We start from the raw sequence: 19,365 nt of genomic DNA, 5'->3' as shown, positions 1-19,365 counted from the left end.
ATGCAAGTCCAGACCCACTGCTACAGTTAACTTGTATCTGCCTTCTGAAATACTTATAATAAAGGGCATTTGGGGTTGGACATGTTACTGACCTTGACATTCTGTAGTTGAAATGGAACAGTTTTTCTAGAGGTTTGGCTCATTCAGGAGCAGAAGTCTTCAGCATTGCAGTCAGGAAATTGTCTAAAACCTGTGAAATAGTCTGTGTTCTCAGACTATTTGATATAACTTGGAATTAATTTTAATTGGTTGAATAGTCTGTTAGGGTTCTTAGAACAGGGATAGATCCCACTGTTCCACCTAGCTGGCAGAAGATAACTGCAAATGGCTGGGCAACTATTACTATGCATCATTCACCTAACACTGATGTAGGATTATGCTCAGTGGCTCAGTAGTCCATTGCTGTTGATTAGATCAAAGCGCTGGATGAAGTGGTTTGATTTGATGTGTTACAGTTTTAACAGGTGGCACCTCATATCTTTTGGTATGCATGGTACTTTTCAGGGATGTTTGCAGAGCGAAGGAGGATTGGGAGGGATTTGAATAGATAAGTGGTTTAATGAAGTCACTGTATTTTGCCTGATCTATGAATTACAAAATGGATGTAGTGAGATGGCATAGTCAAAGGTGGGGGGTGGGGTGACTGAAACTGGATGATGGACATCAAGTACATTGTCCTGTATCTTCCTTGAGGACCAACAGCTTGATGAATTGAGAGGAGATTGAAATAAAAGAATATGAGGTTAGTTGGGCCCAATGATTGAAGAATAAAAGCAGTGAAAATGTCACTCTTAGAACTATTAAAGCACTGGAGAATGATGATTATAAATATGAAGCACAAAGAATATTCTGCTGAATAAAATACTACTAGATTAAGCAGATAGATAAATGTGTGGTTTGTTGATGAGAGCCACATTGTCACACAAGCCAAACAAATTATGGAAAATCTCTTCATATTTAGAGTTCTTGTTAATCAACTGAAAATAGTCCGATAGTCCTCAGGTGGATTATTTGTCAATGTTCTATTCAATGGCTTGTGTTAATGTGAAAGACTTCTATACTACTACTTCTAGCTGTATACAGTGAGCTGCCACTTTTGATGGGTCTGTCTTCATAATGCAGGCTGCACCCAGGGATAGTAATGAATTCTGAAAGATTGTTTAGAGAAGGAGCAGCATATCAAGTAATAGTTTGTTTTAGTCTGCGGGACAGCTCTCTGAGCTCTAGTATAAGTGTGTCTTTAGATGGCTAATGGTGACTGGATGTGGGTTTGTGCTAGATAATCTATACTTTTTTTATTTTTGTGAGTACAGGTACTTTGATTCAAATTCAGAGTCTTTCTAAGCTTTTACAAGAGCAGTTAAGAGTGTTCAGTGGCAAAATGCCTCAAGTCCTGTTTCGACAAAAGCTGGGTATGGGCAACATGTTTGATTCTCTAAAGGAAATTCAAAAACCATTTTTTATGACCATCCCAAGTCAAATTTATTGTCTGATTGCACATGTACAATCCAACTTGTACTCCAGTCCTCAGTGCAAAACATGCAGGGACACAACCAGATGAAACACACATATGCAGGATGAGTATTCGTATGCTGTATGCAAATAAATAAATATTGTTTCATGGATGAGATTCTTGAATGGTTAGTTTGAGCAGTTGTTTTGGTCTCTCAGCATTCTCACTGCTCATGGAAAGAAGCTTTTTTTTCTTCAGTCTTGATTTGTTGGCTCTGATAGTCCTGTATCTCTTTCCTGCCGTGAGTAGTTGAAACATGTGTTGAGAAAGGTCCTCAATGATTTTGTGTGCCCTCTTCAGACAACGATCCTGGTAGATCACATGATTTGGTGGTGGGGTGGGGGGGTGGTGTGGCTGAGACAAGAAATTGTTAAGTAAAAGAGGTTATACAAAAGCTTAAAAGCAGTAATGTGGAGAATAAGCTTGTGAATCAATCAGGCTCAGTAATTTTTGAATTTGTAACAAATTTATTGTATTAAAACTTTTGTAAAAAATTATCTTGAAAAATAAATGTTAATTTTTTTTAAATGCTTTAAAAATGGGAAAATGTTTCACATTAAATATCTAAGCATCTAATCACTGAGTGGTGTGTATTTTTAGGTTAGCTGATAAGAATTATTTCAGATTTCTTTCCATGTAAATTTTTTTTGTGTTTTTTTTGCACTTTCTTTCAGATTACGGTAATCTGTCATATCCTAACATCCCAGTTTCTTCTTCTTGGAGCTCATTAATTGATAACAACAACAAACAACCAGCACAGCAGCAGCATTGGGATTATTATCCACGGAGGGAAAGGGAAAGGGAGCGTGATCGTGAACGAGAACGCACCAGAGAGAGAGAGAGAGATCGAGACAGGGAGCGGGACCATGAACGAGAACGTGACCGCGACCGCAGTCCCAGTTCCAGTGTCTATAATGGGTGAGTTAATTAAGATAATTTGTGCTACTTATTACATTTGACTTTGGGTGGGCAACTATTACTATGCATTTATTCACCTAAAACAAGCTATTAGTTGCTTTCTAACTTCTGTTTTCGATAATTTACTAAATGAATTCTGTGTTCCTTTGTGCCACTTTATTTAAATTTGTGTATCCTGGTGACAAGGAATCCATGGCATCGTCTTTCTCAGTTATCACAATGAAATGCTCAGTTTCAGGTCTGATCAGATGGCTTGGTGGTTGGGCAATTTATTAACAAAGGATGGGTGACAACTGCATGTCTTTGCTATTAAATTAGAATGTTTAAAGGCATAGGGCAGTATTCATGAGGTTTTGATTTTGGTAATGTAATTCCAATTGTCTTGGAATCGGTACTGAAGTATAAAGTACACCCAGGTGGACTTGGGTTGCAATTGACACTGCTTGGTTGCACAGCATCAAAATGCAGAACTTGCTACCCCACTGCCTACATTTTTTATGGGATTTCTGGTGGCATTTTCTTTCTTTGCTTTCTAGAGGAATTTGTAAAATTGATAAAGAGCAGTGTAACTAATCCTAATGTAGCAATGGAATCACAAAGGAAAATTTATGAAAATTATGGATTTCACTTGATGTTTAGCAATAAATGCATACTTTTCTGCTTAATTACCAATAACTAATAAACCTAAGAACATAAGAAATAGAAGCAGGAGTAGCCCACTTAAGAAGATCATTGCTGTTCTTTTGTCTCAGTGGGACTTTCCTGTCTTTGCTCTATATGCCTTGATTTCTTTTGTGTTTGTCTAATGGTGGGAATGTGAGGGTGACCAATTCTTGTTGGAATGGTGGAGATGCATGTTGTTTCTTTGATATTTGCTTTGTCATATTATTGCACCAAATTAATGTCTTGTTTGCCCTGGAGCAAAGTAGGATACTGCATTTCTTTGAGTTGGACAGAACAATAACAAATGGCTTGTCTGCAAGGAGGCCTTGAGCACATCCGTGAATTTCTTCCTTTGTCTGCTTAGTAATCTCTTCCCATTAAGGTTTTTGATTTGGGAGTCTGGTATTTGTCATAAAAATTAAGTCGTCTGTCCATTGTAGTCAACTGCATGTAGCAAAGGCTTCAGTGTTGGAGGGCATTGATGCTATAGTGAATTTGGAATATTTTGCAGAGATGGTAGTGGTGATATTTTTCAGGTTCTTTCATGTGCCTCTATAGGTAGTCTAGGTGTAGAAAATCCATCAGCAAATGTTAGGCACAGCAAGTTCTCACAAGTACAAATATGATAACACCTGTATTAATTTAAGGTATAAATTTTTGTGTGACACCAGAAGTCTCTCGGTCTTTGAAATGGGATGCCATGGTTCTTTTATGTCCACCTAAGATAGAAAACTGGCCCACAGTGTTAAAACTTTTTAGAAGGATATAATCACTAACAAATGCAGTGTTTCCTCATTGTTGCATTGGAACATCTGTCCCAAAACTGAGTATCCAACTTCTAAAATAGAAAAGCCTGGAATTTCTATTTGTGCTTGGAATACAGGAGTAGACCATGTACTCCTTCAAACCTATTCTGAAACTACTAAATAATGGCTGATTGTGTTTTAACTTCATTTACTTCACTTTTGATGATGGAGCCCTTCCTAACAAAGTCTCTCAATTCTTTTGCTCTTTGCATGAAGTAATGTTATGTAATTCAACAAATTTCAAGATTCTTGCCTCTTGTTCTGAACTTAAACAATGATTTGAGTTAAAAATACAGCATATACTGACAATATATAATTCCAAATAATGTAATATTATTGATTCTACTGGTATTTAGCTGAGAATTGTTTCAAATTGTAAAACCTTTTAAAGATATGATCTTATATTGTCAGCCATTATTTATGATGAATAAGTACTACCATCCATTAACAAGGTAGTAGGATATTGGATAATAAAGTCTGTAAGACTTGCAGCACTTTAGCTGCTCAGTTTACTGTATCTTGTTTAAAATGGACGACTCTGCCTGTTTGTAAAACATCTAAGCAGAAAGAAGAGCTGAGGAAAATGTGCAGCCATGCAACTCAAATATTGCGACCATCTGCTTATAAAAACTTTAAAGTACTTTTAGAACTGTAATTATATTGGTATTTATGATAAAGCAACAGATCTATCAAATATTCAGATATTAAATGCAGTTTCATTATAAATTTGTTTACTGTTGCATCTCCTCAAATGATCCATTTAGCTCATTTTAATCCTGCACACTTTGCATTTCGTAGGTTTGTGCATATGAGATTCAATGAGCAAAGTGCTACCATTATATCATTTCCTGTATCAGGGACCTGGAGAATTGGCAGAGAATGTAATTTGATTTAGATGTAATAATTGCATAAATTTCCACATTATTTCATTTGAATAGTTGTATTTTTGTGTTGTGCCAAAGAAGATTGCAGCAGGGTAGAGGGTATTTTGTACTCTTTATGATGAAAATACAAAATTTGCTTGTCTGTGTTTGTGCACGTGCCTGTGTGCTACAAATTATGGTGTGAAAGAATAATGAACTGGAGGATATAGAACATCTGTTTGTCGGCATTTTCCAGGGACCAAGTGGAGGGCTGGTCACAGAGTGGGCCAAAATGAATCTTAATGACTACCAGCCCAAGAAAACTCTCTGTGCTGATGCCAAAATTGTTCTAAATAGGGGAGGAGGGTTCAATAAGACAAAGTTGAATTATTTACCATCTGTGCCAGAGCTGCTGCCGTATGTCTTGGGGAAGAAAAGTAAAAGGTTTTTAATTCATAAAAGCTGGGTTTAGGAGAATAGAAAAGGTAGAAAATAGTTCCATGTGTCAGGTAAAATAAAAATTAATATAGATACTTCAGGATATTATCTCCTTTGACCACAGAGCATGCAGTATGAAGAGCAAAACAGATGCATTTTATTTTAAGGATAAAGGATAAGAATCATAGTATAAATTTGAAACATTGCAGGTCTTTTGGCTAGTGTGACATTGCAGATAGCTGATCACTTTCAATGGGTTACTTTCTACAGTAAAGTGTTTTAGTTGGTTCACATAATAATACATAACAAATGTAATATACATGATTTATGTTTTTGCTATAAAAATGTGTATTTTGCAAGCTTTTTTTATCAGTGACATTTTTGGAGTCCAATCCCATTGTTTCTAAAGGTTACAATTTGAAGACAGTGCTGACGAGATTTTTTTTAAATCTGGTGGAGCTCGGTGTAGTATTTGTGGAGAGCAGCATCAGGAATTGAGAGTGGAGAGAGAAAATAACCAGTATAAAGTGGAGAGGAAGAGATGGGTTAGTGATAATGTGGACCATAGTGGGTGAAGGATGATGGGTAGATGGAGCCAAGTCATCAAGGGAAGTGATTGAGTTGGAGACAGGTTACTGGGTGATAGGTAGAAGCAGACGGAAAAAGGCATATGGGGATAGGATGGGTGAAAGTGAGAACAGCTGATAAGCAGGAACATAGGTTTATTAGTGCTGGAACATGATGAGTAAGGAAATTGAGGATGGGAACAGCAAGTTGCAGGTAACTATGTAAATGGAAAGTGGATTTTTATCCAGATAAGTGTGAGGTTTTGCACAGTGAGAGATCAAATCCAAGGGGAAAGCATATAGTTAATGGCAGAACCCTTAAAATCATTGATGTTCAGAGAGATCTTGAGGTCCAGTTCCATGGTACCTTGAAAGAGGATACTCAGGAAGATAAGTAGATTTAAAAAAAAAGTATATGGCATGCTTTGCCTTCATTGGTCAGGGGATTGAGTATAGAATAAGGAAGCAATGCAAAGCTTGGGTTTGATCACTCTTGGATAATTGTTGAAATTCTGATTGCCCCATTAGAGGAAGGATGTGGAGGCTTTGGAAAGGCTACTATCTAGATTTGATATTGAGCTTTTAGGAGAGTTTGGATCAACTGGGTTTTTTTTTTCTGTGGAGTGTGGGAATTTGAGGGAAAACTTACAGAAGTTTATGAAATTTGTGAGAGGCATAGATAGGGTAGACAGCCAAAACTTTTTCCTTGAGATAAAAAATTGTCGGTAAATATTAGCACAAAATAGGAAGATTCCCACGGTAGCAGTAATGTTAGATGCAGAGAAAGTGTTTGATCGATTGGAATGAGATTTTCTATTTGAGACACTTAATGCTTTTGGGATACCAAATACTTTTATAAACTGGATAAAGGCATTGTATGATCAGGCAAAAGTGATTACGAATAAACAAATCTCACAACCCTTTTTGCTTGAAAGGCCTTCTAGACAAGGTTGTCCATTATCACCCTTTTTGTTTGCGTTAGTGATTGAACCATTGGCAGGTAATTAGAACTAATAATTAAACTAAAGGATTTGAAATAGATAATAAAGAACATAAAATTAGTTTATTTGCTGATGATGTTATAGTATATTTCACAAGGCCAGAAATATCTTTAAATAAGTTGAATGAGAGATTAAAAGAGTATGAGCTATTATCAGGTTGTAAAGTGAATGTGGATTAAAGTAATGCCTATGGTGGATATGGATTACTCTCAATGTAAAAGATTGACAAGATTTAAATGGGAAAATTAAGCAATTAAATACTTAGGAATTAAAATTAGTAAAAATATAAGTAATTTGTAAATTATTTGCCATTGTTAAAAAGATTGGAGGAGGATTTGAAAAGATGGAAAGATTTACCAATAACTTTAATAAGATGCGTGAATTGTATTAAAATGAATATTTTTCCAAGAATACAATATTTGTTTCAAAATCATTGCCCATTTAAGTACCAGAATGTTTCTTTCGAAACTTGAATAAAATAATATATGAATTTCTTTGGAAAGGTAAGATGTCAAGAATTGGTTTAGAAAATTAAAGTGGAAATTTGATGAGGGTGGACTAAGACTACCAAATTTTAAAAATTATTTTAATGCAGCTGTTTTCAACGGGTTGAAAAACCAGCTTTGGATTCAAATAGAAATCAATAAAACTGGTGAAACTATTCCAGAGTTAATTTTGTATAAATGGAATAGTGAGTTGTTTAAAGGAACTAAAGATTTTTCCGTTTTGAAATATATATATTTTTTTAAACTTTATTTAAGATTTTATAACATGAATAACATATAGGATTACATTTAAAAAAAAAATTAAGAATAAAATAATAAAATTACAATACAGTATCAGTAATCTAAATAAACTATACCTTCCCCAATAATTGTTACACATTAATAACCCAACTCAAATTAGTCCAACCCCCCCCTTTCCCCCCAAAATAAAGAGTGAAGAATTAATAAAGTTATAATATGTGAGAAAAAAACCCACTTACAAAAAAAAACAAAAACATAACCGATTAAAATACTAACAAAAAGAAAAGTAATTAATACTAAGATATCAGGCTTAAAAAACATATTTAGATCAAACTTAAATGCATATATTTAACAAATGGAGTTAAGATGAAACATATGTTTAACTCAAACTTAATATAAAAAATTAGTAAAGTTAGTAACTATCTATCAAAAATTCTTAAACAATAATCAGTCTTTAAAAAAATTGTAGCATGAAAAAAAAATGAAAAAAAACTTTCTCTATAGAGATAAACCTTCACCAAATATCAACTAACTTCACATCTATCATCATATTAGTCACATAAACCACCATCTTAAAACAAAATTCAAACCTCATTAAGCATTGTACAATTCAATTTTAGTACTCTTCCACCATTTTTCCCTTTTACTCTTGAATAGTTATCCAATAAAAGCTCCAATACCACATTTAAATATCCCCAATCATTACGTTAAAATTCAGATATCCAAATAATAAAAACACATCTACAACGAAATCTATATCTTCAACAAATGGAGCATAAACCACAAACAAAATTTAAGCCTCATTAAGAATTGTACAATTCAATTTATAACTTTCACCATTATTCCCTTCGTTGAAATATATTGTAAACATATGGAATAGAATTCATATTCATATTAATGACCAAAAATGTTGTTATAACAAAATCAACTTCTTCCTTTTACTTTGAATGATTCTTTATTTGATTATTGGGATAGTAAAGGTTTCCAGAAAATAAAAGATTGTTTTTTAGGATCTTTTTTTTCTTAAATTTAATTAATTAAAAGATAAATACAATATACATAATACAATTTTTGCATATTTGAATTTGTAATTGAAAAAAGTCTGGAAGCATATTTGAGACTCTAAACAAAGTCATTTAGAAGATATAATAACAGATACATTTGTTAAGAAATCTATTACTAATTAAAATGACAAGAGACTCTTAAAAAAAAGATTTATATAAATCAAAAATCTGATGGGAGAAAGATTTATATATACAAATTCAGGAGGAGATTTGGTCAAAATTATGTTCTGAAAGTTATGAATACAGTAAATGTTAGATATCAAATGATTCAATATAATTTTCTTCATCAATTGTATGATACTCCACATAAGTTAAATGGACTTGATCCTAAATATTCAAATAAGTGTTTTCAATGTGCAAAAGAAATAGGGACTTTTTTGAATTCAGTGTGGTCTTGTGAAAAAAATGGAAAGGTTTTGGAATGAACTGAGTTTATTATTAGGGTGAATTATGAAGATAAAGATACCAAAGGATCCAAGAATATTTTTACTTGGAGATATTTATGAAAAGAATATAAAATTGAAATTGGACAAATACCAAGAAAAAATTTTAAGTATTGTAATGGCAACTGCAAAGAAATGTATAGCGATATCATGGAAGATGATAGAGAAGTGTTATTAAGTAGATGGTATAATGAGATGCAAAATTGTATACCTTTGAAAAAGGATACGTATCATTTAAGGAATCGAGTTGAACATTTTTGTAGTATTTGGAAACCATATATGGATTTTATGGATAATTTTAGTCCACCTCTTCTCTCTTATCCACTCCTCTTAATTAGTAATTTTTAATAACAATTAATGATTGTCTATGCTATTATTGTATATTAAATGGTAGGTGTTTCTTTTTCCATTTCTTCCTTTTGGGCGGGAGAAGGTAGGTGAGATACAAACCAGAGAACATGGGTTAAGAGTGGAAAGGGGAAAAGTTTAGGAGGAGCATGAGGGGGGACTTTTTCACACAGTGGTGGGGGTGTGGAACGAGCTGCCAGCTGAATGGTGAATGCAGGCTCAATTTTAACATTTAAGAAGTTGGACAGGCACATGGATAGGAGAGGTATGGAGGGCTATGGACAGGGTGCAGGTCAGTGGGACTGGGTAAAAAATGGTTCGGCACAGTCTAGAAGGCCGAAGTGGCCTGCTTCTGTACTGTAACATTCTATGGTTCTATGGGTGGGACCAACGTTGAATAGTTGGGATCTGGGGAGCATTGCAGAGCAGAGAAATTGAAGTGCAGATACATAGTACCTTAAAAGTGGCAACTCTGGTAGATTGATCAAAAAGCCTTTAAGCTCATTGGTTTTCTTCATTAGGGTATTAAGCACGGAATTTGGGAGGTAATGTTGCAGTTGTGTAAGTCATTGATGAGGCCCCATTTGGAGTATTGTGTTCAATTTTGGGCCCTGTGCTGCAGGATATAGGTTTTCATGCAAGAGAGGGTGCAGGGAAAATTTGAGGATGTTGCCAGGAGTTAGGGCCCTGAGCGATCAGAAGAGATTGAGCAAGCATGTTTTTTTTTACTTGGGATACCAGAAGTATATAAAGTGATGAGGGGAATAGATTGGGTAAATGCAGAATGTTATTTTCCATTAGAGTAATCAGTAATGAGAGAATGTGTATTTAAGGTGAGGAGAGTAGAGATTTGACAGGAAATGGAGTGGGGTGTTTATTTTTAAACACAGGGTGGTGAGTGTCTGGAACAGGCTGCTGGTGGAGATGGTTGAGGAAGGTACTATTGTAATGCTTAAGATAAAATAGGATAGATACTTGGTTGGGATAGGTTTGAAGAACCAAACACAGGCTGCAAAACCAGCATACCATTCCTCTCCTATCAGCAAAACTCCTCTTGTGCAATAATTAATGACTAATATTGGAATAAGCATTTTTCAAAGGAAAGGCATAAAAGATTTTGATAATTGAGGAAATGCCTTTTTTTTGGAGCGAATACTGGAATGATGTTGACTGCTTCTCTTGGCTTTCTTAGAGTTTTGGCAGCTTTATAGATTTGTGAATGTTCAAAGCCACATGTTATTTTAAAGCAGGCTGAATCTTCCAACTCTGTTTCCTCCAGAAGGCAAATGCTGCAGATTGTTGGATGTCTGAGTTGTTTTCCTTTCTGTGAATCAAAGTCACATTACTGTATTATTTCTGGAATTGAAGAATTTTTTAGCCAGAGAGGGCCTTCTGTACTCTAGAAATGTCTTCCACTATCATTGTCTGAAATATAGGTTCAAAAATGCATTTGTCATCCCTGGATTGTATCTTCCTGTTGCAATTTGCAACCAAGATTGCAATGCCACAAGCAAATGTTGAGAAGGCTGTTATTGCCAGGCAGGTTGCAAACATATCATTTCAGTTATTTTGTTTTGCTTGCATCAGTAACATTTAAAAAAAAGACTTGAATTATCAAATTGCTTTTGACTTGCTCAAGAAAACATTTAAAGATGTTTTTGGTATAACTTTTTTGTAAGTAACTAATACAAGGTGAAGTTTTCCTGGCTGCTTTGGACTTTAACAAAATTTGTAATGTTGATATCAGTTAACAAATGAATGTAGACCATGTGACGGTGTTGAATAAATGATTGAGGAACATTTGATAAACATTTACCTATTGGTGTAAAACATATTTGCTTGATATTTTTGATTCCCAATAATTCTGTAATTAATCAAATGAACACCACTCATCTTCTACATACTACTATGTAACCTGGTCTTAACATTTGACTTCAGCAATTTCACCAACAGGTTTCAGCCTTTGGATAGCACATCTCTATTGCATAGTTTTCATTTCTGCTGGTAATTTAATATTTTCTAATTGCTGCTCTTCTGAACTGATTGTTTGTAATACATTAGATGCTATTGCTGCCTTTTCGTTGGCCATTGTCATCTGTTTTCAGCCAACCTTTTCAGCCCTCCACACTAGCACAAACCTTTTTATTTCTTGATCTTCTCTTCCACCTCAGCACCAAGCTTCTTGTAAGACATAAAACATGTTTCACTTCATGAGCTCTATTCCCACCTCTCATGGATTCATAGAGGTAACACTGAAACAGGCTTCAGTGACTTCCAATTTCTTGAACTTGACCACCTCATTTTTACAATAGATGTCCAATCCCTTTTACGCCTCCATCCACCAGATAGAAAGTCTCAAAGTACTTAATTTCTTTCTTGACAAGAGACCTAACCGGGCACCCTTCACCCTCCTCCGCCCGGCAGAACTTGTTCTCATTCTTAATAACTTCTTTGACTCATCCCACTTTTTTTTCAAAACAAAGGAGGAGCCATGGGTATCCACGTGGGTCTTGGTCATGCCTGTCTGTTCATGGACTTCGTAGAGCAATCCATGCTGCAAGCCTACAGAGCCAAGGCCGCTCAGCTCTTCCTCTGCTATATTGATGACAACATTAGTGCTGCCTCATGCACCCATGATGAGCTCATCAATTTCATTCATTTTGCTGCCAACTTCCACACACAAACTTACCTGGTCCATCTCTGGCGACACTCTCCCCCTTCTTGATCGCTCTTTCTCCCATCTTGGGAGACATGCTTTCCACTGACATATTTTACAAACCCACTAACTCCCACAACTACCTCGACTACACATTTTCACATTCAGTCCCTTACAAGTATTTCTTTCTCCCACTTTCTATCTCCACCACATCTGTTCCCAGTAGGAGGTCTTTCAGATCACCTGAAATGTCCTCCTTCCACAAATGTGGCTTCCCCTCCACCACTGTCAACTCAGGCCTTACCTGCATCTCCTCTATTTTCTGCTCATCTGCTCTGGCCCCCTCTATCTCCAGATGTAACAAATGTAACATAACAGCCGCTTGTGCTCACCTACCACCTTTCTTGCCTTTGATATCATACATTATCCTCTGTAATTTCTGCCACCTACTATAGGGCCCCACCATTAGACACATCTTCTCCTTTCTGCCTTCCATTGGGACTATTATCTCTGTTAATCCCATTAATTCCTTCCCACCAGTTGTCCTCTTGGTATCTTCCCCTGTGATCATAAGAGATGCCACACCTGCACCCACACTTCCTCCCTCACTGCCATTCAGGGGCCGAAACAGTCCTTTCAAGTGAAGCAGCATTTCACTTGTGTATCCACTTGAGTTATCTACTGCATCCTGTGGCCTTCTCTACATCACCAAGACAGGACTCAGACTGGGAGATCGCTTCACCGAGCACCTTCAATATGTCCGCATCTACGACGGGATTTCCCAGTGGGCAACCACTTCAATTTTGCACCTCACTCCCATGCTAATGTGGCCTCATACTATCCCACCAAGGTCACCTGTAAATTGGAGGTGCAATACAATTTTCCATCTGGGCCCTCCAACCAAATGGCATTACATCAACTTCTCTGGTTTCTGCTAGCCTACTCTTGTACTCCCTCCCTTTCCCTTGACCTTATTTCCTCCAGCTCTCCACCCTCTTCTCGTCACTCACAGAGCCATACTTCCTCCCCCTGTTTGCTGGTGTGCCCTCCTTCCCTTATCCACCTATTATCTCCTGCTTTGCCAGGAGGACTGTGCTCCTCCCCCTGCCCCCCTCACCAACCATTTTGTTCGGACACCTGCCTACCTTTTGTCACTACCTTGATGAAGGGCTCAATCCCAAAATGTTGATGATTATGTATCTATCTTTGCTATATATAAAGTACACTGTTTAATCTGCTGAGTTTCTCCAACATTGTGTTTTTACTGGAACAAGATTTTGGGCCAGTGTCTGTATCAATAACCCATTTACACTAATCTTGAACACTTGGTAGTTTACAGTAACTTACCAAACTTCACATCTTTTGGGATAGGGGTGTGAGTAAGAGCACCCAGAGGAATCCTACGTAGCCACAAGGAGAATCTGCAAACTCTTGCAGAGAACCTGCCAAGTCAGGATTGAACATGGTCTCTGGTGCTGTAATTCTCTCTCCACTGATCTGCTGAGTATCTCCAACCTTTTCCTCTTTTAAATGAGGAATGAGTTGCTGAAGGCATTCAGCAGGTCAGATAGCATCCATGGGTAGAAATTGTCAATGTTTCAAGTTGAAGCTCTTTATTTTCCTATTTTAATTCTATTACTAATGTTTGTTTAGTGTTTATATTAGCTGAATAGTTGTGATCACCTGGGAAGGTGCAGAAGCAATTTTCTAAAAGTCTGATATTGTTGATCCAGCTGGTAGCTGCAGGTCATTAATGTCTTTTGAGGGGGGGCGTGACAAGATGGCGTAGAGTCTAGACGTGTAATCTTGACCTCTCTGGCCGGACTTTTAAGTACCCATTTTTTAACCCTTTGTTTTCAAGTTTAAACTTCTTAAATTTTAAAGTATTTAAGGAACTATTATGGCCATTAATGGTAAAAAGATTAAACCTCAAGTGCAGAAGTTATATTTTCGAAGTACTGAAGATTTGGGGCCTAAACAACTTGCTACAGCCTCAGGTTTAAATTTCTTTAGTGCCTAAACTACAAAGACTGCCTGTGGGAGCTGAAAAAAAATGTCTACTACTCACCAAGTGAAGGATAGCACTGGAATTACCTGTTCTCTGGAGGAATGTGCGTGTTTTCAAGAAGTGGATCCCGATTCTGGCAGCCTGCCGATTTTAACGGAGGGAGCACGCAGGAAGACGACTGCATTGTCTGGAATGCTTCAGGAAGCATTTCAACCTGAAGATCTCGATTTCATCTGTGATTTTTTTTTAAAAACTGCGAGCTGCGGGGGGAGACCAGCGTCGACCCTCTGAGGAAGTTGGGGTGCCGTCGCTGGGAGTCCAGACCTGCAGTAAGACCATTAAAATGCCTTTTGTTGAGTTGCAGCAAGAGCTGTAGTTACCTGGTTCTGCCACTACGTTAGAGAAAGCAGGGCTGAGCTTTTCTGAATTACAATGTAAGCAGTTAAATGCTGTCATTCAGCCTATAATGAACGAGCTGGCTCAAAGGGTAAGTTCAGAATTGAATACAGTTAAAGCACGTGTAGAAGCATCTTGTGAAGATTTTTTAAAAATTCAGTCTTTTTTGGAATGTCAATGACAAGTGGCTTCTAATACAGAAAAAGTGTTGAAGGTTGAAAAATCCATTATAGAATTGTGAGAAGGAGTTAGAGAGGAAAATAGACTATTTGGAGAATCAAAGTAGAAGGAATAATGTGAAAATTGTTGGTTTGCCAGAAGGTATGGAAGGACGAGATCCTCTTCGTTTTTTTAGAGATTGGATCCCACAAGTATTAGGGCAAGAATTTTTTTCTGAAGGCTTGGTATTGGAAAGAGCTCATAGAACTTTAAGGAGATCACCTTTACCTGGTCAGCCACCGAGACCTGTAATAATTCGATTATTATTTGGATAGAGAAGCAATACTTCGACTGGCGGTGCAAAATGCGAGAAAATGACAAACTCCGTTAATGATTCAGAATAGCAGAATTTTTTTCTATCCTGATTTGAGTCAAGAGGTTATTCAACGTCGACGTCGATTTAATTCAGTTAAAGAAGTTTTGTGGCGTTAAGGTTATAAGTCTACTTTTTGCTATCCGGCAGTGTTGAAGGTGTTTCATGGAGACTATCAATCTCGGTTTTTTGAGGATGATCATGAAGCAATGATTTTTGTTGATATAAGAGGACAAAGACGTAGTCCACTACTGTCTCCTAAAGAAAAATCTGTTTGGGAAATGGTAGAAATTGGAAAAATGGGAATGGAAAGAGTCCAACTTCTTTTGAAATGGGATCTCCAAGTTTGGAACCTCTTGGATGAATAGCAGAATCTTCTTATTCTTATTTTACTTTTTACGATATTATAATATTTTGAGATTTTTTTTTGTTCAGCTGGGGAGGAAGAGATTTGTTCTAGGTTCTATTAGTCATCAGCCACTGGTAGGTGATCCACACCCAAATTTTGTTTAGGGATTACTACCTTTTGGTAGTTTTTTTTGGGGGGGGGGGTTTGTTAATTTTTTTTTCTTATTTTTTTATTTTCATTTTATCTAGATTTTACTTTGTGATTTTTTTTCTCCTAGTGGAGGGCCTATATACGATGATTTGAGTTTTTATATAAAGATATTATTGGTCTTTAGTAATATTAGTAGATATGTTAAAGTTGAGGTTTGCTACTTTTAATGTTCGAGGTTTAAACAGTTTTATTAAGCGTAACGATGAGGGACAGTTCTGGTATTGATAAGAATTCTTTGTTTCTTTATTTTTAAAATTTGATCTTTGGTAAAATGTGTGTTTGGTAGCGATATGATTTTACCTGAAATGATTAAATTTGAGACTTTTCTTATGAAGGTACCAGAGAAGGGTTATATTTCATTCATGTATTAAATATTATAGGAAGGTATGGATAAAAAGGGTTGGGATAATTCCAAATCTGTATAAGATTAAAATACCTTTAGATCTGATGGTATCTTTATTGGGCAGTTTGCAACCTCTGAAAGGTTTAGGATTAGATAAATTTCAACTTGCTTTTGTATATTTAGCATTATTTGTAGAGAAAAAATGTATTGTTAGTATGTGGAAAGATACAAATATGAATGATATTAATAGATGGCATTATGAGATGACATACTGTTTAATAATGGAAAAAATTACATATATTTCACGTGATAACTATAGCTTTTTTATCAGTAAGTGGTTTTTTATATTCAGAATATTTACATTTTGATTTATGTTGATTAGATTTTAGTATGTATGTTTAATTTTTCCTTTATTTTTTTTTCCTTTCTTTATGACTCTCCTTAGGAGAGCTGGCTGAAGAGGGGGAGGGGTTTTTTTCTATAAGATATAACGTTTATGTTTTTGGTTTATTGTTATATGTTATTTACTATCTGTATTTTGAACTAATAAAGAAAGTTTTTAAAAAAAATTAAGGTCTTTTGAACAAATTGTAATGAACAAGAATGTAATTCAACCAAATGCAGATATACAATATATAATGGTGATATACAAGTATGATGGAAATTGAAAAATGCTGTTTAAAAAAAAAAAGCTAATATCCTAAGCACAGTAAGCCTTTAAACTTTTTATTCCCTTCCACAGTGAAGAAAGTCGATACAGACACAGGGAGTACTCCTCTGATAAAGGTTATGATCGAGATTACCATCATCGAGATAAAGTTAGCAGGGAAAAAGAAGAACGGCACAAAGAACGACGACATCGTGACAAAGAGGAAGGGAGACACAAATCTTCCAGAAGGTAACGAAATTTGAGTAGAGTTGCTTTTTCCTAGAACTCTTCTTTTGAAGCATAATATTTTAAAAGTGTGTTTATTTAGAACAGCAATCCTTTAGCCAAAGGATGTTAAATCTGTGGAATTTATTGCCACAAATGACTGTGGAGGGTGTCATTGGGTATATATATTTTTTTCACACTGTGAACCATATCAATCAAAATACATACAAACATTTCCCTCTTAAATATACACAGCGGCATTTTCTCCCCTTTTTTCCCCCCTATCTTCCCACCCCCTCCAAACCCATTAAACGTTCAACATATACAATGCAATAAAACCATTAAACAATGTCATCACACAATGAAAATAAACAAAATTACACACTGGATCAAGTCATTTTGTCTTCTTATCATTTTATCAATTTAGGGGGTGGAGGTCCGAGGCAAGCCCTCTTTGTTATGTTCCATGTACAGTTCCCAAATTTGTTCAAATAATGTGACTTTATTTTTTAATTATATGTTATTTTTTCCAATGGTATACATTTATTCATTTCCATGTACCATTGCTATACTCTCAGGCTCTCTTCTGATTTCCAAGTTGACAGTATACATTTTTTTTGCTACAGCTAAGGCTATCATAATAAATTGAGGCAGAAATTGATAAATTCTTGATTAGTCAGAGCATTGAAGATTGTAGGGAGAAGGCCAATCAGTGGGATTGAGTGGGGGAAGATGGATCAGCTTGTGATTAAATGGTGGGAAAGACTCGATGGGCTGAATAGCCTATTTCTATTCCTACGTCTTGAGAAACTAAAATAATCTAAAATAATAAAGTAGTCTAAAATAATCTCAGCAAAAGTTGGTACAAAATATTCAATGAAAATTAATGATCAACATTTTACAAGGAAATAACAGTATTTTTCCTTGTAGCTACAGTATTTGTGTATTTGGTAAGTTTCACACCCAACCAACTGACTTAAGTGTCATCTAGCATGAATCCAAACTGCATGCTTCCATTAAGGTTGCGGGTCAGTGGCTCAGATTGGCAAGGGATAAATATGTCACAATTCATGGAACACAGACACCAGTATAGGGAAAGATGGAATTATTTTGTTGATGTATCACTTGAATCGGGCTGGGACCGGTCTCCTGAGTGTATCATGTAACTAAGCTGTAGGTAATGTTATGGACAAGGACAGTTTTATTTCTGACCAGGGACAATGACTGACTGTGAAGCGAGAGAAAGGAGCGTGCTGTGTGGAGCGCCGGAGCAGCAAGCTGGGAGAGTGGACATCTGTGTGGAATGTGAGATCCGTGCCCTGAAGCCAGTGGACTCGGTGAGAGCACATCCACTCCCGTCCACCCCTCTCCTCCAGTCAGGAGTGCTGAAGACATGTGCTGCAGCAGTTGAACCGTCCAGCGCGCTGAGGAACGAACTGTCAGTATGTTCACCCGGCAGCTCCAGCTAAAAGACAGGAGGCTGAGCTGTTCTGTTCACCTGCCAGCACTGCTGTTCTAACAGCAGATTTCACACTTTGATTTCCAGAGTGTGTGTCCGACCTGTGCTTCTCCAGCCCCCTTTTGATAAGAAAACTTTGTGTGACAAAAGTCACAAAAGGCAGAGTTTGTATGACAGAAGGTCACCTGGTGCAACCCCAAGGAGGGCTTTGGAGGTGCTGATTTCGTGCTAGTGACAAGGAGGTCACTGTGAGAAACACGCTTCTGAGAAAACTGAAGGTGTTTGTTACCACACAAGAAACTAAGGAAAGTTTCCTGTATTCACCTTCCAAGGTCGAAAGTCTGCTTAGTGATAACAGTCATCTCTCTTCACGTTCAACTCAAAGTCCTGTGCACAACAGAACTAAGACATTAAAACCTGGAGACCAGATTCAGTGGACTGTTATTTTGACTGATTGACTTGGGCTTTTGTTTTGGGAGTTTATTTTGGAGCATTTGGGCTGCAATGATTTTTTTTTCACATACACACTATCTACAGTAATAAATCCATTATTAGTATATAGTTCCCATAAAGGTGTTGAATTTATTGAGATAATTATATTATTGACACTTGTTAATAAATTTTGAGTTAAACTTAACCCATCTGTTTATGCGTCTTTCAATTGGTGCTGCTGAGGCGTAAGAGTGAGCTTTAAATTAATCAGGTGAGGGAGGGTTGAATTTTGCCGTGGGTAATGCTACAGGAATAGGGGACAAGGACTAATTTATTGTTGCTGTTTCTCTTTTCAGTGTAATTGTCTATCAAATTTTGCCTCTGGTTATATTATTGGGGGCTGAGGGATGGGAAATTGGACTCAACAGTGAATGTAGTGTATCTTTATTATTATGGATTGTTAACATTGAATTTGAAAAATTATAAATAAAATATTCAAAAAAAAATTTGCCATGGGGTGGGGGGGTGGAAAGCAAATCAATAGGACAAAGTTCCAAAATGAGTAATGATAACTAAAGTCGATCAGGAATAGACAGTGCATAGAAACGTAAGAGTACATCTCGAAATGCAGTCCAAACTGGAAAATATGGAACAAAATCAAAAATAATGGCTCTTTATCAGAATGGGTATTCTTAATCAGTTGGGTGAATTAATGCAACTGATTCAATCTGGTGGTG

General features: G+C 36.4%; 1 protein-coding gene across 1 annotated transcript in view; it reads left to right on the top strand.

Moving 5' to 3' along the window:
• Nucleotides 1-19,365, top strand: part of fip1l1a (FIP1 like 1a (S. cerevisiae)) — a 102,332-nt gene that overhangs the window by 77,366 nt on the left and 5,601 nt on the right. The window contains exons 14-15 of the mRNA XM_069924666.1: nt 2,188-2,431; nt 16,606-16,761. Coding sequence (XP_069780767.1) covers nt 2,188-2,431; nt 16,606-16,761 — 400 coding nt within the window. The remainder of the gene's footprint in view (nt 1-2,187; nt 2,432-16,605; nt 16,762-19,365) is intronic.

Source organism: Narcine bancroftii, chromosome 3 (assembly GCF_036971445.1).
Source record: "Narcine bancroftii isolate sNarBan1 chromosome 3, sNarBan1.hap1, whole genome shotgun sequence".
Taxonomy (NCBI): domain Eukaryota; kingdom Metazoa; phylum Chordata; class Chondrichthyes; order Torpediniformes; family Narcinidae; genus Narcine; species Narcine bancroftii.
The sequence above is the reverse complement of the archived record's forward strand: the minus strand, read 5'-3'. Positions and strand labels throughout refer to the sequence as shown.